The following is an 18,000-nucleotide window of genomic DNA, read 5'->3' on the forward strand; positions in this document are numbered from 1 at the left end:
TGGTAACCTACCATTTTAACGCGTAAAACAGTCTACCAATGTTCATTTCACAGAAGTGGTCAAATGTTTAGATTGTGCCAAAAAGAATAACGTTCCCAACCGAAGACGACCACTACAGGGCACATATGCACACAATCATACTCTATGAGCAATTTAGAGACTCCAAAAAGCACGTTTTTAGAGGAAACCACTGTATCCAGATGAACCTGGTCATCACAAAGAGCATGTGAACTCCATACACACACAGACACACAGTGGAGGCCAGATTCCAACCCCCAACCAACCCTGAAGGTGTAAAGCAGCAGCGCTAACCCACCAAGCCATCAAGCCACCCGTTTTTATTAAATATTATATAAATGTTTTTATTATTTTTTATTAGATGGATTGCTCCTCAGACAGCTCTCTCAGCACGTGTGCCTTGCAGATGCCGCCCTGCTCCGCGAGTGCAAGGCGTTGCGTCATGTTGGCATCACCTTTGAGACGGTCCTTTGTGGTGCGTTAAGGATGCCAGCGGCTTTTGTTGCAGAGACGCCTGTCAAACAAGAAGACTGCAGGGCAGAAATCTGCATATTTTTTAAACCAATCTCATATATCTGGCTGCCACTTTGCATGCATTGAAAAATCTAGATGTTCTGTTGGCCGTGTGCAACAAGTGGATTGGAATACCCATTAAGCCATAATTAACAGAATGCAAGTTTCGGGTAAAACTTTTGACAGTGTTTCCCAACCCAGTCCTTGGGGACCCACAGTCAGTCCATGTTTTTGCTCCCTCCCAGCTCTCTGCCAGATATTCAGACATTTTTGTTCTATGGGAGCTGGGAGGGAGCAAAGATGTGGACTGACTGTGGGTCCCCGTGGATCAGATTGGGAAACACTGCCCTATGATCATCTGGGCCAGCCTCACAGCCCTCTGGATGGCCTTCAGTGTTGGTCATTTCAGGACCAGAAGCCATAAATCCACAGCAAGATTTTGTCTCTAACAACCAGCTGAGTACTCTGTGACTATGCTCAACTGGTTGGTAGAAACAAAATCATGGTCTGGATTTATGGCTTCTGGACCTGAAATGCCCAACAGTGATGGCCTTCCTATTTGGACAGGTGCTTCTCCATACCATAATGTAATAGCTGAGGGACCTTCTTCCCACTTCCTGTGTCACAGGAAGTGAGGGTGCTGATAAGCTTTCATGAGGAAAGTGCAGTTGCTTACAGTTTCCACTGAACACCCATCAGTGGTGACCAGTGTGTGATTCCTTCTCAGCCTCCTGAAGTTCACAAAATCCTGATTTGATGTATTCAGGTTAAGGATGGGTGACTGGGGGAGGGTAATTGTTGTGGCACTGCTATACCAAATCCACTGCTTCGCTCCTCCGTTTGGACTCAATACTATTGATGATGAGGGTAATTATTGTTTTACCATCAGCAAACTTTATGGTGCGGTTGCTTCTGGGTTTCGCCATGCAGTCATGGGTGAAGAATGTTATATGGATTCTGCACTCAGGGGTTTACATTTGACCGTATTAAGTCTTTAATTTAATGTTGCTTGATTACATTTTATGAGCATGTGATAAAAGTCTCCAGCATCATTTTTTTGGCAGAAGATGAGGAAGAAAGTCTCTTGGGCTTGTTCTTTTTCAAGTTGGATGTATTTCTTTTAAGTATTTTTATCAATCTGGCTTTGGTGAATAATTCAGCATCATAATAACTCCGGCACGCACCCTCACACGCGCAGTATGTCGTCACTTAGCCACCTGTTTCGGACGGCCCCTCCCCCGCCTTATTGCAGAGTGCCATTGCCTAAGACCTTGCTCCGCTATAATCCCGGTCTCAGCAACCTCTGATTACCTTATGTTCCTGTCCGATCGCCCCCCACCCACGTGGCCTCATAATAAGAAGCTTCCGGTCTAAGCCGGTCTGATCGAGTGCATCCACAGCGTGCTGCCAGGGACACGCCATAATCTACCATGAGGTCAGGCAATGTTTCCAGACAGCTCCTCCAGGGACGGAAGGGGGAGGAGGCGGGATGTAGCCAGACAGGTGCCTATACCTCACTGGTCTACAGCAGTTACTCTGCTCATCAATCAAGAACCGTAACCTGGTAACCACACTCATGCACACCTCTGATTGGCTAATATTTTTGTGGTCTAATGTCATTGCTAAAGCTGAGCTTTCATCTGGATTTATTATATACATGAATTCTCTAATAAAAATGTATGGAATCGGATGGAGTCGTTAATTTTGCTTGATATGTCTAAAAATGAAGACCTCTTAAAAGGAAGTAAATATAATGTGAGAATAATTGGAAAGTATCACATTTATGTGTGAGATTTTTTGGAGCAAATTGTAGACGTGGTCATCAGTTTTATGGATTTTTAGTGAGCTTTGAATTAAATAAAGCTCCCTGAGATATAGTTCGCGCTGACATTAATTCACCGTGATTAGTGTACATATAGACTGAAGATAATTACACATCTTACTCATTTATTTGAAAGACCTGATGTTTTGCTAACTTTTCTAGTGTGAAATTTAACCTGAAGGACTGAGTTTGAGTCCTATGGGGGTCGAGCCGGACATACCGGGCTGTCTGAAACGATTATTCAAATCATGCCAATGAGCTTGCAGTTATAAAAACCAATTAAACTGTAAGCACAGTCGTTAACATAAGTATATGTGTATAAATTAAACTAGTTAATTGTAAGAAATTATTAAAGTGAGTTCAGTAATTATTATAAACCTGTACAGTTACATTTGCCAGTTTGGTGGTACAGTCTCATCTTAAAGTTCTTAATGTGTGTGTGGGGGGGGGGGGCAGGGGGCGTGGCCATCTTAGGAGAGAGAGTCAGGTGTTTCTGCAGCTTTACTCCTCTGCTCTCTTCTCCTTGCCTGAAGCTGCCGCATGTCTGATTTTCCTCCTGGCCGCTTGTAAACCCTCTTTCAGACAAATGCACCTTCCGGCTTCTTCTTAAGTTGCTTCTAATTCCTTTGTTTTATTCTAGTTCTTGCCATAACAACGCTTTCGACTTCCGCAGTTCCCCGCTGTGTCGCGTTGGTGTGTCTCCGTCAGGACGGTGTAAACCCTGAAACCACATTTGCCAGTAAATCTGTTTTCCTGGTTCCCGTGTCACAGCTATTTGTTCACAAATAGTGTGGCTCTCAGAAACTGGTATTACAAGAGAAAATTGTGTTTCATTTTAAATAACTTCCTGTATGCTTTTAATGTCTGGAGTATGTTACTGACTAAGCCGTGATATAAAATTAGATGGAAAACATGAGTTAACATCATACAATTGTTATTTCGCAAAGCGTAGCACAGAAAAGGCTTTTTTGGTACAATTCATCCGTGTGGGATGGCGTTGTGCTCATGAGGTGACTTTTTCTGTTATAACAAAAAAGAGTTTAAATTTAGGCAAAAATTTTGCATCACTAAATTAAGATTCATGTGCTTGAAAGCAAATTAAAATGGTTTCAACAGTTATTCCCGTTTGAGATGTTTTCCTGCTGCGTGCAGGTCATTTCTTGCATTCAGAAATGTTCAAAACTTTCATAAAACATTTCTCTAACACTGAACTGCAATTCAGCGCCAAAAACCAGAATCGTGGCTCTCTGCTTACATCTTATTATTTACTGCTAGCATCAATAAATCCTCACAGGTAGTTCCAGTGCATTCTGCAACCCTGTAGAATATTGATTTAATTAAATAATGATTTTCTGACATTCTTTTTCATTTGACTTTGTATTCCCTTCCAGCTGCTGCAAAATAACAGCTAGTTCTTGACTCAACAGAAATCTGCTTTGTTCTGTCTTCTTTCTATAAACGCACACCCAGGGAAAAATGAAACAGGTCCCTTATCACAATGCATTTGCAAGCCAACGAGAATGAACAAAGAGAAAATCCACAACAGGAACTTTATACTGTGGAAGTGAAGGTTGTGTGTGTGTGTGTGTGTGTGTGTGTTGAGGGCAAGAGAGAGCAGACTGAGTAGTGGGCAGAATATGGTAAATATTTCCCGGCAGGCTGGTTAGTGCAGGTGCCTCACAATTACTGCGGTTTGGGTCTCCACCCAGCTCTGTGTGTGCAGCTTGCATGTTCTCCCCGGGCAGTCCTGGGCATGGGTTGTTGTTATGACATCCCCACTTCCAGTGAAACACAATACTATCCCCACTGTTTTCTTGGATTAAACTAATCTTAAAAATCATAGTTAAAATTTACTGACAATTGGTGTAAAGGAAACGTATAAATGCAGATAGTTAATTATGATTTGGCAAATATTTCAAGGGGAAATTACTGACCTCGCTCTCCTAGAATCCCCAGGCACTTTTTTAAAAAGGTTGGTTGGATCCTGGGTATGGGGGGGTTTCTTCTGGGTCCAAAAACCATGCTGAGGTGAACTGGAGTTTCCAGATTGTCAGTAGGTGTGAATGGTGTGTGAGTGTGACCTGCGGTGGGATGGCCCCCATCCTGGGCTGTTCCCTGCCTTGCACATGTAGCCGCTGGGATAGGCTACAGACCCCCGTAACACTGAATAGGAGAACCTATCCCAGAATGCACAGGGTGTGAGGTAAAGCGGGTCACTGAATGGGGTGTCTCTGCTTATTTAATGGTTCGTTCAACTACCAGATTGTAATTCTATATTCTTTTAACCCGCATGCTTCCTCTGCAGATTAAGCAGAAAGTCTAAGGGTTTAAGGTGCCCCCTCATGTCTGGAGCTGGCCGCTTTCTCCAGTAGCTCGGAGAGTCGCGCGGGAAGCTCATTTCAGCACGTGGATGTGCGGCCGGCGCATAATGAAGAGCCGTGGGGAGTTATAGGCCCATCAGTGGCCGTAGTTTTTCCAGACCTAATCCGTTTATGACATGGCGGCTCCGTGCGCTGTTAGTACTTAAGGGCCGCGCTCCTTGAGTGGGCCTCGGCGCGAGCCGTGTCGGGACGCGCGGCATTAGGCTGTTACTCTGCCATGCTGGTAAAAAAAGACGTACGGCATAATGCACCCCTACTAGCCGTACAGGGATGAAATAATGGCGGAGTAAAAGATCCTTCTCCTCTCTGCAGTTGGGCGATAACGGGGGTTTGGGGGAGGAAGGAAAGGCGATTGGGCCGAACCGGTAAGACCTCGCGTCAGCGATGCGGTGAGGAGGAACAGCCCAAACGACCAAGTCTTGTCTGTGAGGAATGTTCCAGAAAACATATTTTTCTGTCTTGGCACCCTTTCTCTGACAAACTACCCCTAAATGCACACGTGGGTGAGGTGTCGCTTGCGTGGGCCGGGAAAAATCCAAGTATTATCCTTATGTTCCGTACAGTCTGTGAAAGGATTCCAGCCATTTCGCCACACGCTGCCTGCACCCTCAGCAGTCGAGGGGGCAGTGAGCTTTGCTCGCAATGTCTTGCCTTTCTGAAAATGCGTCTGATTTTTATGCTCTCATCAGACGCGGCCCGGCTTATATTGAATTAATCTGAAACCAGGCCGCTATTCATTTTAATGATTTAAGTGATTGAGTGTGGCATTTAAAAACGAAAGAGGCGTTCAAGGGGAAAATCATAACCAAGTTAAGCTATTTGCCACCACCTGGAAAAAATAAAAAAAGGATATTTCTTAATATATCTGCGAAGAATTAGTGCTCCCTCTGTAGGCAGGAGGAGTAGGCAGTGTGACTGCAGAATTGATCACAGGTATTGATTTCAGTGAGTGGAGGAGATGAGGCTGACCGAATATCTCTCTCCTCCTGTAATGAATCAGCGGGGCGGATGCGGATGGCAGGAGAGGGGAGGCTCGCACCCTTATCTCGGCCACGGGTGCAACACCGGTGCTGGGGGAGAGTGGGAGGGTGAGTGCAATGCTCATACATTCCAGCAGGTGGTGTAGTGGTGAAGGACGCAGGTAGAACCCTACTGCACTTCATTTGAATTAAGCAAGTGCATAATCTAGTAGTTTAATGAATAAAAATTGTGACTGAAGGAAAAGCATTATCAAAAAATAAGTTTATTTGCACCTCTTGCTGATCTGCTAAAATTCCAGTGGTTTCAGGGCCCTGCTTCTGTTATCTCAGACTGAAAGAGACTTGTGATATTTTAGCTGATCTTGCTGTCTGTCTTTTAGATTCAAATTCTTCCAGCCTTCATTTGAAATATACGAAGGATAAATCGCCAGAGGTATTTTGATCTTGAAATATGGCCCATTGTTCCCACAGAAATCACCAGTTATTCTGTCCTTCCCCCTGAGCACGTGTGCAGCCTCTGGGGGGTGAAGCCCGCTTCTCAGCACCTGAGGATCTGCTAACTTTACTGGGAGGGCCCCGTGATACGCGCGGTTACTGGGAGGGCCCCATGCTACACGCGGTTACTGGGAGGGCCCCATGCTACACGCAGTTACTGGGAGGGCCCCGTGCTACACGCGGTTACTGGGAGGGCCCCGTGATACGCGCGGTTACTGGGAGGGCCCCGTGATACGCGCGGTTACTGGGAGGGCCCCGTGATACGTGCGGTTACTGGGAGGGCCCCGTGCTACGTGCGGTTACTGGGAGGGCCCCGTGATACGTGCGGTTACTGGGAGGGCCCCGTGCTACGTGCGGTTACTGGGAGGGCCCCGTGCTACGTACAGTTACTGGGAGGGCCCCGTGCTACGTACAGTTACTGGGAGGGCCCCGTGCTACGTACAGTTACTGGGAGGGCCCTGTGCTATGTGCTGTTACTGGGAGGGCCCCGTGATACGTGCGGTTACTGGGAGGGCCCCGTGCTACGTACAGTTACTGGGAGGGCCCCGTGATACGTGCGGTTACTGGGAGGGCCCCGTGCTACGTACAGTTACTGGGAGGGCCCCGTGCTACGCGCAGTTACTGGGAGGGCCCCGTGCTACACGCAGTTACTGGGAGGGCCCCGTGCTACGCACAGTTACTGGGAGGGCCCCGTGCTACACGCAGTTACTGGGAGGGCCCCATGCTACACGCAGTTACTGGGAGGGCCCCGTGCTACGCGCAGTTACTGGGAGGGCCCCGTGCTACACGCAGTTACTGGGAGGGCCCCATGCTACACGCAGTTACTGGGAGGGCCCCGTGCTACGCGCAGTTACTGGGAGGGCCCCGTGCTACACGCAGTTACTGGGAGGGCCCCATGCTACGCGCAGTTACTGGGAGGGCCCCGTGCTACGCACAGTTACTGGGAGGGCCCCGTGCTACGCACAGTTACTGGGAGGGCCCCGTGCTACGTACAGTTACTGGGAGGGCCCCGTGCTACGTACGGTTACTGGGAGGGCCCCATGCTACGCACGGTTACTGGGAGGGCCCCGTGCTACGCACAGTTACTGGGAGGGCCCCGTGCTACGCACAGTTACTGGGAGGGCCCCGTGCTACGCACAGTTACTGGGAGGGCCCCGTGCTACGTACAGTTACTGGGAGGGCCCCGTGCTACGCACAGTTACTGGGAGGGCCCCGTGCTACGCACAGTTACTGGGAGGGCCCCGTGCTACGCACGGTTACTGGGAGGGCCCCGTGCTACGCACGGTTACTGGGAGGGCCCCGTGCTACACGCGGTTACTGGGAGGGCCCCGTGCTACACGCGGTTACTGGGAGGGCCCCGTGCTACGCACGGTTACTGGGAGGGCCCCGTGATACGCGCGGTTACTGGGAGGGCCCCATGCTACACGCAGTTACTGGGAGGGCCCCATGCTACACGCAGTTACTGGGAGGGCCCCGTGCTACACGCAGTTACTGGGAGGGCCCCGTGCTACACGCGGTTACTGGGAGGGCCCCATGCTACACGCGGTTACTGGGAGGGCCCCATGCTACACGCAGTTACTGGGAGGGCCCCATGCTACACGCGGTTACTGGGAGGGCCCCATGCTACACGCGGTTACTGGGAGGGCCCCATGCTACACGCGGTTACTGGGAGGGCCCCGTGCTACGTGCGGTTACTGGGAGGGCCCCGTGCTACGTGCGGTTACTGGGAGGGCCCTGTGCTACGTGCGGTTACTGGGAGGGCCCTGTGCTATGTGCTGTTACTGGGAGGGCCCCGTGCTATGTGCTGTTACTGGGAGGGCCCCGTGCTACGTACAGTTACTGGGAGGGCCCCGTGCTACGTACAGTTACTGGGAGGGCCCCGTGCTATGTGCTGTTACTGGGAGGGCCCCGTGCTACACGCAGTTACTGGGAGGGCCCCGTGCTATGTGCTGTTACTGGGAGGGCCCCGTGCTACACGCGGTTACTGGGAGGGCCCCGTGCTACGTGCGGTTACTGGGAGGGCCCTGTGCTATGTGCTGTTACTGGGAGGGCCCCGTGCTACACGCAGTTACTGGGAGGGCCCCGTGCTACACGCGGTTACTGGGAGGGCCCCGTGCTACGTGCGGCCGCATAGCGGACAGCGGGCGTCGCTGCGGAGTGGGGAATGGGAGAGATGGACCCTGGGAGTCTAACCTACCCTGAAACGGCTCGTCTTTATGTCCTACGAGCCTCACAGGGAGCCTCACTAAAGCAGAACGGCATTCACAACTTTTTTAATATTGCTGTTTGTGAATCTTGGAGTTACTTGTTGCTTTTCCTTTAATGTTGCGTATTTACTGCTTGGTCAGTGTCTTCTACGTGATAGGGACCCAGCAGGAGAGCAATTGTCTTACAGGGTGGGCCCAGAACAAAGCAGGGGCCAGCTGTACTCAAACCCTCGACCCCTAAACCATCCCCCCCAAACCCCCCACTCACAGCGACCGAAGATCCTCCCGCTGACAGATGGAGGAGACTAATAGTACAATTATGCAGCCGCGCCGACGGTTCCTGTTTACTGCTCGGTTGCTAAGCAGTGACATCAGTTGGCCCCTCCCCCCCCACACTCCGTCTAATCCCCACCCTCCCTCTCTCTCTCTCTCCACCCTCACACGCACACACTCGCCGGCAGGGTCTGGAGCTGAGCTCTCTGAGCAGCCAGTTACCGTGAGGCAGACAAGCATGGTCGCAGAGAGACGGCGAGCAGCTTAGCGTCTCTCCATGTAGCCGGGTGTCGGGTATCTGAGGTCCAGTAGTAGCAGGAGACACTATCAGGAGGACATCCTCTTTTTTTTTGAGCTTTTCGCTAAAGGAAAACACAACTTTTTCCCCCAACCTGCTGTTCTCTGTTTTTTAAACTTTCCTTTTCATTGTTTTTTTTGTTTTTTTTGTTTTGTTTTTTTTGTCTTTCCTCACTTGGCGGGTCTTTGTGTCACCAAAGGGCCGCATGCATGACACTCCGCAAAGGCGAGAAGACCACCATCAGCATCCAGGAGCACATGGCCATCGATGTCTGTCCTGGCCCCATACAGCCCATCAAGCAGATATCTGATTATTTTCCCCGCTACCCGCGGGGTTTCCCCCCCGTAGCACCCCCCGCGCTCAGCCGAGCGGGATCCCTGCACTCCTCCTCCAGCCAGAAGTCCGAGGGCCCCCCCCCTGAGCAAGCTCGCCATGAGGAGGACCAGGATCGTGCCTTAGGGGCCACAGCGCCGCCGCCCAGCAAAAAGGAGGAGGAGCCAGATATGGAGGGTTACGACTCAGACGACTCTAGTAAGTGACCACCCCCCCCTCCATACCTGCTACCAGCACCCCCACCTACCCGTCGCTTCCTCTCCTGTGTTTGTGCATCTCTGTCCAACCAACTGTTGCAATTATGGCTGTTCCTCCACAAATCCTGTGCCATGCGTCTCTCTCAGAGGACCAGCACCGGAAAGCGATGAGGTCACAAGGTCACAACCGATACTTACCTACTATATCATAATTTCACGGTTGGAGAAGTGTATACTAACGGTCGGCTTGTCCGCTCTGTGCATCATCATCTGACATGATTTTTTTTCTTTCTTTTTTTTGGTTTCACTTTATGCCTTTGAATGTCAAGCAGGGAATGAATCAGATTTCGGTCTGCGCGCATTTCTCAGACTTGATCGGAGCACCGTGTTGCTTTGCACATCTGAAAGGTTTAATCTCCCAAATGAAAGCGGCCATGCTCGTTCGTCATGCCTGAGGGAAGCGCACGCTCACAGTAATGCGCGTCTCTGTCGCTTTGCTTTCACATTCATCATAACGGCGCATTTAACTACTAATGCAAAGTCTTAACATCCTTTCATCTAATGTTTATCCATAGTGGAAGTTTATCTGCATCCTTGAAAAGGCACTAAAATCTGGTCAACCAGACTCTGAACACAAAAGAATCTAAACTTTATTGTATTTAATACATTTTTCACTCTGAATTACCTTTGAAAAATGTCTTATGGTTCTGGTTTTGTCTATTGCAGTGCATGCTTATAAATTTCTATTATGCTGTCTCTCATTTAAAAGCAAAGCTTCTGTGTGAAATACACGCCTCTTCTGTTCTCTATTTTCAGTCAGACTGTCTGTGTTACTTGTTGAATTAGGTCTGCAGTGGCAATGACCCATTAAACCCGGGCTTGTGCGATTCGCCCTGACTGATGACAGTCAGGAAGAGCTGATTTCACTCTGCAGTTGTTTCTGTACAGCAGGCTGCAAGATACCGTCTCCAGGTTGGGAATTAAGACTCCCTCCGGTTAATTACCCACCACCTGTGAGACGCAGACGATTTCGGCGTCAAGAGTCGGGGGGGTTAACCTGGGAGGTGCAGCCCATGGCAAATTGCGAGGGGCCTCAAACTGAGATTTTAATCCTGAGCATAGGTGTAAAGTTCAGGTCCAGAAAGTACAAATCCAGCCCAAGGTTTTGTTACAACCAACCAGTTGAGTACCCAGACTCGGTGATTGTGATTCTTTATTCTCAGCTGGTTGGTTGAAGCCAAATCTTGGTCTGGATTTGTACTTTCTGGACCTGAACTTTCCACCTCTGTTCAGGATTATAATCCCAGTTTGAAAGCGCCTTGCCAGGCACCATCGCAGATGTTTCTTGCTTACCCTACATTAGCCACACTGTCCTGTATTAAGGAAAGAGATAAAAGTCACCAGCCTTGATCTACCTGAGGACCTAGCATTCCAGTACTCATAAAGAGATGGTTTGCAGAGAGATTCCTCTACATTCTTAGAGTCCTTGTGGTTTGTTCTTATTGTGTCACTTTATTATAGTTTTGATTGCTTAGAATATTGCAGTGTCTGCAGTGCGGAACAGCACCATTCAGCCACTTGAGGAGAGCGTGCAGACATGCGTCTGTGTCAGGATCAGGGCATTATGGGAGAGATTGAGCTCTGGCTGTTTGGGCTAATTGTCACGACCGTTTCCAGAAGGTAAAATGTCACCATGTAGCTCACCCGTCTCTCACCAGCCACCGCCGTCGGGTGAGGAGCCAGGAATCGGCAGACAGCAAGAAAACAATTAGTCACGATCGGGCATCTATCGTCGGAGTTGGCAATTAGAGAAGAGCCCACGTGGTGGCCGGGGAGACGCCCTGAGGAACGGGGGACTTCAGGAGAGGAGAGATCGGATGCGATGTAGAAGCACAGAGTGGGGGGGGGGGCAGTGAGCGGCTCGCAAGGGGCAGACGAGCTAAACGGTGTCAACCGCCGCAGACAGCCCTGCCCTGCGCGCTCACCGATACGCCCTCGCTGCCAGCTGCCTTGAGAACACACTGAGCCTCACCATCCCCACACTGGCTGGCCCGTTGACGGCACATTGACAGCGAGGCGCCTCCTTAAAGGGCCGTTAAAGCCTGAGCGCATCTGTTTGGCGCGGGAGGCCCAGAGTTTTCGGTATTCGTCTGCCCTTGCGGGGGATTTCCCCACTCCGCTTTAGTTTTCACGACGGCAGATGCGAACGTCGTCCAATCACCGAGTCACTCTCAGCGCCAGCATATGGTTCGACGCCACGTGCTGCGGAGCGTTAATGAGCGCAAAGATGAAATTCCGCTGTCATGGTAGCGGGACTTATTAGATGAATTGCGTACATCAGTGTTTTCCAATCCAGTTCTTGAGGACCCATAGACAGTCCACAATTTTGCTCCCTCCCGGCTACCAGTATGGAGCAAAAACATGGACTGTCTGGCAGGGATATTACAGTATTATATGTTGTATTCAGTGTTTATTTCTTAAATATTCAAAATGTAAAACACCTAAACTGTAAACTCTCACCAAAGAAAGCAGTTTGAAGATGGAGAAATGGATGGACAGATGGATGAATGGACATTGTTAGTATTCAGTATTGTATATTGAATATTGCAGAAATATATAAAGAAATATACATGAACCATGACATGTAATGTTGGATGAAGCCGATCAGATGTTAGACACTCGGGTTATATGATACAGTGTATCGTCAGCACTGCTTTGTGTCTGTTAACACAACTCATGGCAATACTATAAACTTATTTGTCACACTTTTGGTAGATAATAACAGATTCTATTGGCTGTATTTTATTGCAGATAATTTCATCTCCTTTTTTGTTTCATAAATACCACGGTGTTACTGGCATAAATTTCACATATCGCGATGTAATATCGTGATGTGAGATTATGCAGCCCTAATTCAGTTTGGTGCCATGCTGATATATACTCTCCCATTTCGCCATGCTTCTAAAACTGGGTGCAGTCCCCATAACTATAAAACATCACACAACACTTTCAGCTTTTCTGACACCTTGTCTCAGGGTCTCAAGGTGAAGTCAAACGAAATTATGTAGAAGCACCTTGCGTAGCACTGTGCAGGCATCCCACTGCGCGCAGCACTGTGAAGGCATCCCACTGCGCATAGCACTGTGAAGGCATCCCACTGCGCGCAGCACAGGGGCTAATGCGCCATCACCACAGAGAATTTCAGCCCTTCAAGTGAAATGGAGTCAACTGCAATAACTGGCCCCAAGAGACACCTGCTAGGAACAACACTCACCTGTTTGGCAGCACCATTCCCACACTGTGGGCTTCCAGTTTGTCGTTACAGTATTGACAAATTTGCATGTCTATGATTAAAAAACACCCAAAGTAACATTTTCTGCTCTATTTCTCTCAACTTAGATTTTAATTGAGGAAGAAAACGACATCTCCTGCTGGTTCTGCCCTCACAGGGCAATCAGAACATTTCTAAACACCATTTGCTTTTTATTGGGTTTTTTTTTCCAATATCTAGGAAAAGCAGCATTACTTCCCTTTCACATTCTTCTGTCATTCACACATAATAACTGGCCTGGCACATGGGCAATTTTTGCATGCTTGATAACGTGGATTGGCTGTTCCTTGTCAGTAAAACCAGACATGAATCATACATTGTAAGCGACTCACTAGTGATATTTTTCAGAGAAATTTGGATAGAATCTGTTTCGCCTTTGTAGCTACAGTTTGTTGCACCTTTATGTCCCAAAAGACACTTTTCACGTAATTTGTCATTCTGCAATGCTTCACTCGTCTAACCCTCTATTACTGAGGGAAATAACCAATCATGGGCAGATCTTTCTGAGCCACATCATAGGACCCTATTAAGCATCTCCCAAGCTATCATTTGTCAGTCAGAGGCAGAATACAGAGCATCCTACTTTTTCTGGACCTTAGGCAGGATTTGTAAGCCCTATTTTGATATAACAGTTCTCTGTATAACCTATTTGACTACATGTAACCTATTTGTTCATGATTCAAATTGCCATTGAAGAGGTGGATTAGAGAAAGCCATTGAAAATGCATCAGTTTGGTCATAGTAATGATCCCTTTAAACATTAATAGCCAGATTCTACATCTATAGAGTGAGATTAGCGACAGGTAGGTAGTACTGAATTGCAGAACTCATTTTAAATAAAGTTAATATTTTTAGCATTTTTATATTTTTTATTACAAGACCTTGTATTCAATATTTTTGTCTTTATTCACATCTTTTGGCTTGTAAAACGTCTAACAAGTGGGCACCATCTGGGTGGACAAACTGTGAAATGAGCAGTGGACATTTTTTTCATTGTGTTAACTAGCTTACACGCGGAACAGAATGAATGGGAAGATATTGTCCCAAATCAATGCCATAGTACGGCTTCATTCAGTGCATTTACAGTTCAAAAGTCATGTTGCACATGGTTTCAATGAATTGGAGCCACTGATGACAAATACTGCGAGAAAACCAAGAAATGCAATGTCTTAAAATATGCCTAGAAGACTGAAACATTTAATGGTGTAATGCAGCATATTGTCATGCTGTCGAATGGGTGTGGCGAAGCTCAAAAATGTGAAATATTGAACTCTATATACTCCTCAGGCCTCATTCGTCCGAATTTAACGTAACCTGAACATATAAAGTGCATTTACATAGAAGTCGATTTACAATACGTAAGTATGCAGAAATTGAAGTCTGTCTCTGTTTTTTTGTATTTCTTCATTGTAGTTCCTGGATATATCGTTCGACACTGAATTTGGAAATTAGATTGAGAATACGTACTGTATTCATGTTTTTATACCTGACTTAATGGTAATAGAATTCAGATTTAGTGTTTCTGTCTAAATGCCAAATGTGTGTAAAACTGATAAGTAAATTTCTGAATGTAGTTAAATTTTACAATAAAATAATCTGCAACACTTGAGGGGGCACAAAAAATATAGTAGTACACTCTTACTTAATGCATTAATTAACCAGTAACTAAGTGTTAATTATATACTGATACCATGTTCATTTATCATTAATCAGTCATGGTGGTTCATTATGTATTTCATGCAGTTACTGAATTAGTTCATGATTTTTACTTGAGTAGTAGCTGAGAAGTTCTTTGTAGCCCCTCAAGTGTTACCATAAATGCTTACATATACATTCTGTTACCTTTTAGCACAAAGTCACTCTGCGTACGCCCACTGTGTACATGTATTTGTATTTGTTTTTGACATGAGAGGTAACAGCAGGACACTTTTATCAATATGAATATCAACATCGATTCAAGCACATGCACATAAATACCAAATATATAATACATCATGTTTTCAGAGACAGAAAATGTGATATTCATGGTTATGTTTGCGGGCAGATAACAAACACTGCCTTCTTGTAAATGAGGACACTTGAGAAAGCGGACGATGATGTTCTGGAATCGCTCACTTGAATGTGCTATGAGTAAGTGGTGATCTTCTGTTGTTGTTCCCTGTGAGTAATGCACACACACTACACATTTTACTTTGTCGCCTTTTAAGTGCGGATAGTTATTGATCTTTTACAGTTTCTGTGGAAAGCGGCTACCTGGTACCGATTCCAAACAAGAGTGGGAAAGTGCCATCAACGCCAGAGCCATATTCCGAAAGTCACATGTTACGAGTGTTTAGGTGGAATCACGGGCCACACTAGGCTTATTGCCAGTCGTAATATTGATAGAATCTCACTTTGTCGGTCTAACACATTCGCAGTTTCGCTGTTTTTTTCCCCGAGACATTCCTCGATGTTTTTATATTTGTGATACAACATGAGCACTTATTATTTTCAGTACAGAGAAACAAGGGTGAGTTTTGGACCTTGGAATGAATTGCTTGTAAATATGCATAGTTTTTGCCATGCTGTAATAATTACACACATGGCAGAAATTTGGATGTTAATCATTTTAGTTTCACTGTAATGAATATCAAAACAGAAGAAGAAAAAAAACCCAGCTCTTCTGAAATAACCACAATACAAATCTTGGAGGAGCTCGTGGCATGAGCCGGCAGAGGTCCAGCCCTCTTGCTTGTATTTGATTTGTATGCCTGCCTGCTCTCTCCCACTTGACAGCTTTTTACCATAAACATGAAGAAGAGTTTATTTTTGGATAATATTTTCTCCTTTTGCATGTCTATCCCGACCATAGAGTTCCCATGCCTGTTGCTGGTAGCTGCCTGGGGAAGCCCACAGGCCTGGTCAGGACCCTATCCAAGACATTAGATTATATTGAATGCATAAAATATAAGAATATAGGATTTCTGTTTATGGATTCGTAGTGTACTGATTAAGTGGTTATGGAAGGTTGGATGAATGGAAGATATTATTAGCAATGGGAGCAGTAATATGATTGAATATAACTAATTGCTGTAGTAATTTTATTGATTCAAAACAGAGTGGGGAAAAAAATCTCATGGTGAAGTTGAATGAAAATGTGTAATGTCACTCTTTATTATATATTTTATTATATTTGCTATACGTTTCATCCGTCCTTCTATCTTCTGTAACCGCTTGTCCTAGGGTCACGGGGGGGGGGGGCTGACTCACACAGGCACACCTAAAGGCAGTTTGGTAACTCCAATTAGCCTCAGCGTGTTTTTGCACTGTTGGGGGCCAGACTGGAGCGCCCCCCCCATGCTATGCAGTTCTCTCCGGTAAATAATATGATCTCTTGTCCATTTGCCAGCCTTTCACTAACCGTACAAAGGTATTGCTCTGTTCTCCATGTGCGCTTTGCACTTCTTTGATTGCATCAGAAAATCTAAGTGGACACAGAGTCTGCATTGTTTGCACGTTCTGAATGGAAATGGCTAACAGAAGGACAGAGTTCATGTGATTATCTTCTTTATATAGCTCTGATATTTTTTGTCATTAACTGAGGATTTATTGAAGGAGCAAGAATAACAAAACAAGCAGGATAATTACTCACTTGATGAGGGCTATGAGTAACAGTCGCAACTAAAACAGAAGTAAATGCATGAAGATATCACTTTGAGAATAGAACGCTGTAATTTGCAAGTAATTTTAAAATGCATTTTACTGATATTTGTGTTTGTTTTGATGATATTGCTTTGTATCTCCCTAACCACGTAGATGACCTTTCCAGACAGTTTCAATATTTTAAGGCCATTTTTGCTGAAACATTTTTGCTGGAGGATGCTTGACAATAACTAGCATTTGATAATACTGTTCTTTACTTGTTTCATCGCGAAAAGTGAAACTTCTTATAAAACTTGTGTAAGTAAAACCAGACATTTAAATCTGAGCAACATCTTTTGCTAAAACCAAGTCCAATCACTATTTTTGTCACCCACAGCATCTCAGTTGCGGAAAACTTCAGCTGACGACAGGAAACTGATATTAGCCTCCAGAGATAGGGAAGCATTCTACATAACTAATAAATAAAGTCCAACACCCCCTCATACAAGCTCAAGTCTACTGAGCAACATAATTCAGCTGAGACTCCTGTCATTCGCTGGCTGTTGAAATGTGAGAATAACTATATTGCATCAGAGATGTCTGTGTGACATCGAGTGCTGACTGTGTGCTCAAACTCATAAATGTCATTCCGGAAAAAGCCGACTGACGTCAGTTTATACTGACAACAAATCCTTGTATTATTGCTAGATCCGGATGGGATTTACTTTTATACAAGCAGGGTTTCTAATGAATTAGCCAAATGCCTCCGAGATGATAAAATCGCAAAGTGTGGAATATATTGGAAATGGGACTCTAGTGGCTAAACATCAAGAGTTTTGGAATAGCATGTTTGGCACAGTTGTTCTCTCATTAATCTGTTTACTTTGCTATTTATCTGGCTTTTAGTGGAGGACACTTGTTTATATGTTTGAGAATGAATGGAACAGGTAACTGTACCCTAGAATTTTCCACTTGCTTAGGGTTAACTGGCCACTCTCTTCTCGCAGCTCTGAAGCCTGGATCACTCGCGCAGCAGTGATGAGTCACTGATTCTGTTAACAGCCCCCAAACAGTCAGCTAACACTCGGTATTCCATCACGTCAAGCGCTGCCTGCTCAGTCGTCCACTTTCCACTCACTCCACTGCCGAAACTCAGCAACCCCCCTCGCTGCCATCAACCTGTTTCCTCCGCCTACCCATAACTAACCCCCTCTGCCTCACAGAGCTCATGAAAAATCAACCCTGTCACATGGTGCGAGTGAGGGAGGGAAATCTGATTTGAGAGACGGCAAAGGACGGCAGCCATGTTGCGAAAGACCCAGAGTGTTTTTCGATTACTACCAGCAGAGTGGATTGAGGGGTGATATTCTGTAGTGTCCAGGAGTCCTGTTACAGCTGAACCACAACCTAGGGCTTCACATTTGGTGTATTTTTCCATTTTCCATTTGCTTTATTTAGCCGAGACGTTAGACCAAAGTGACGTACAAGTGAGGCAAATTTATGGCCTTCAGTACCACTCCGTCTGGCCAGC

The 18,000-nt window shown here is 46.3% G+C and overlaps 1 protein-coding gene across 6 annotated transcripts in view; it reads left to right on the forward strand.

Moving 5' to 3' along the window:
• doc2b (double C2-like domains, beta) overlaps positions 1 to 18,000 on the forward strand; it is a 209,524-nt gene that overhangs the window by 117,211 nt on the left and 74,313 nt on the right. For 5 of the 6 annotated variants that reach the window (XM_072701925.1, XM_072701923.1, XM_072701926.1 and 2 more), the window contains one exon: positions 9,336 to 9,518. In XM_072701925.1, the coding sequence (XP_072558026.1) occupies positions 9,336 to 9,518 (183 nt within the window). Of the gene's footprint in view, positions 1 to 8,866; positions 9,519 to 18,000 lie in introns of those variants that run through there. The other variant, XM_023819494.2, reaches the window with a different exon arrangement.

This window comes from Paramormyrops kingsleyae, chromosome 18 (genome assembly GCF_048594095.1).
Source record: "Paramormyrops kingsleyae isolate MSU_618 chromosome 18, PKINGS_0.4, whole genome shotgun sequence".
Taxonomy (NCBI): Eukaryota; Metazoa; Chordata; class Actinopteri; order Osteoglossiformes; family Mormyridae; genus Paramormyrops; species Paramormyrops kingsleyae.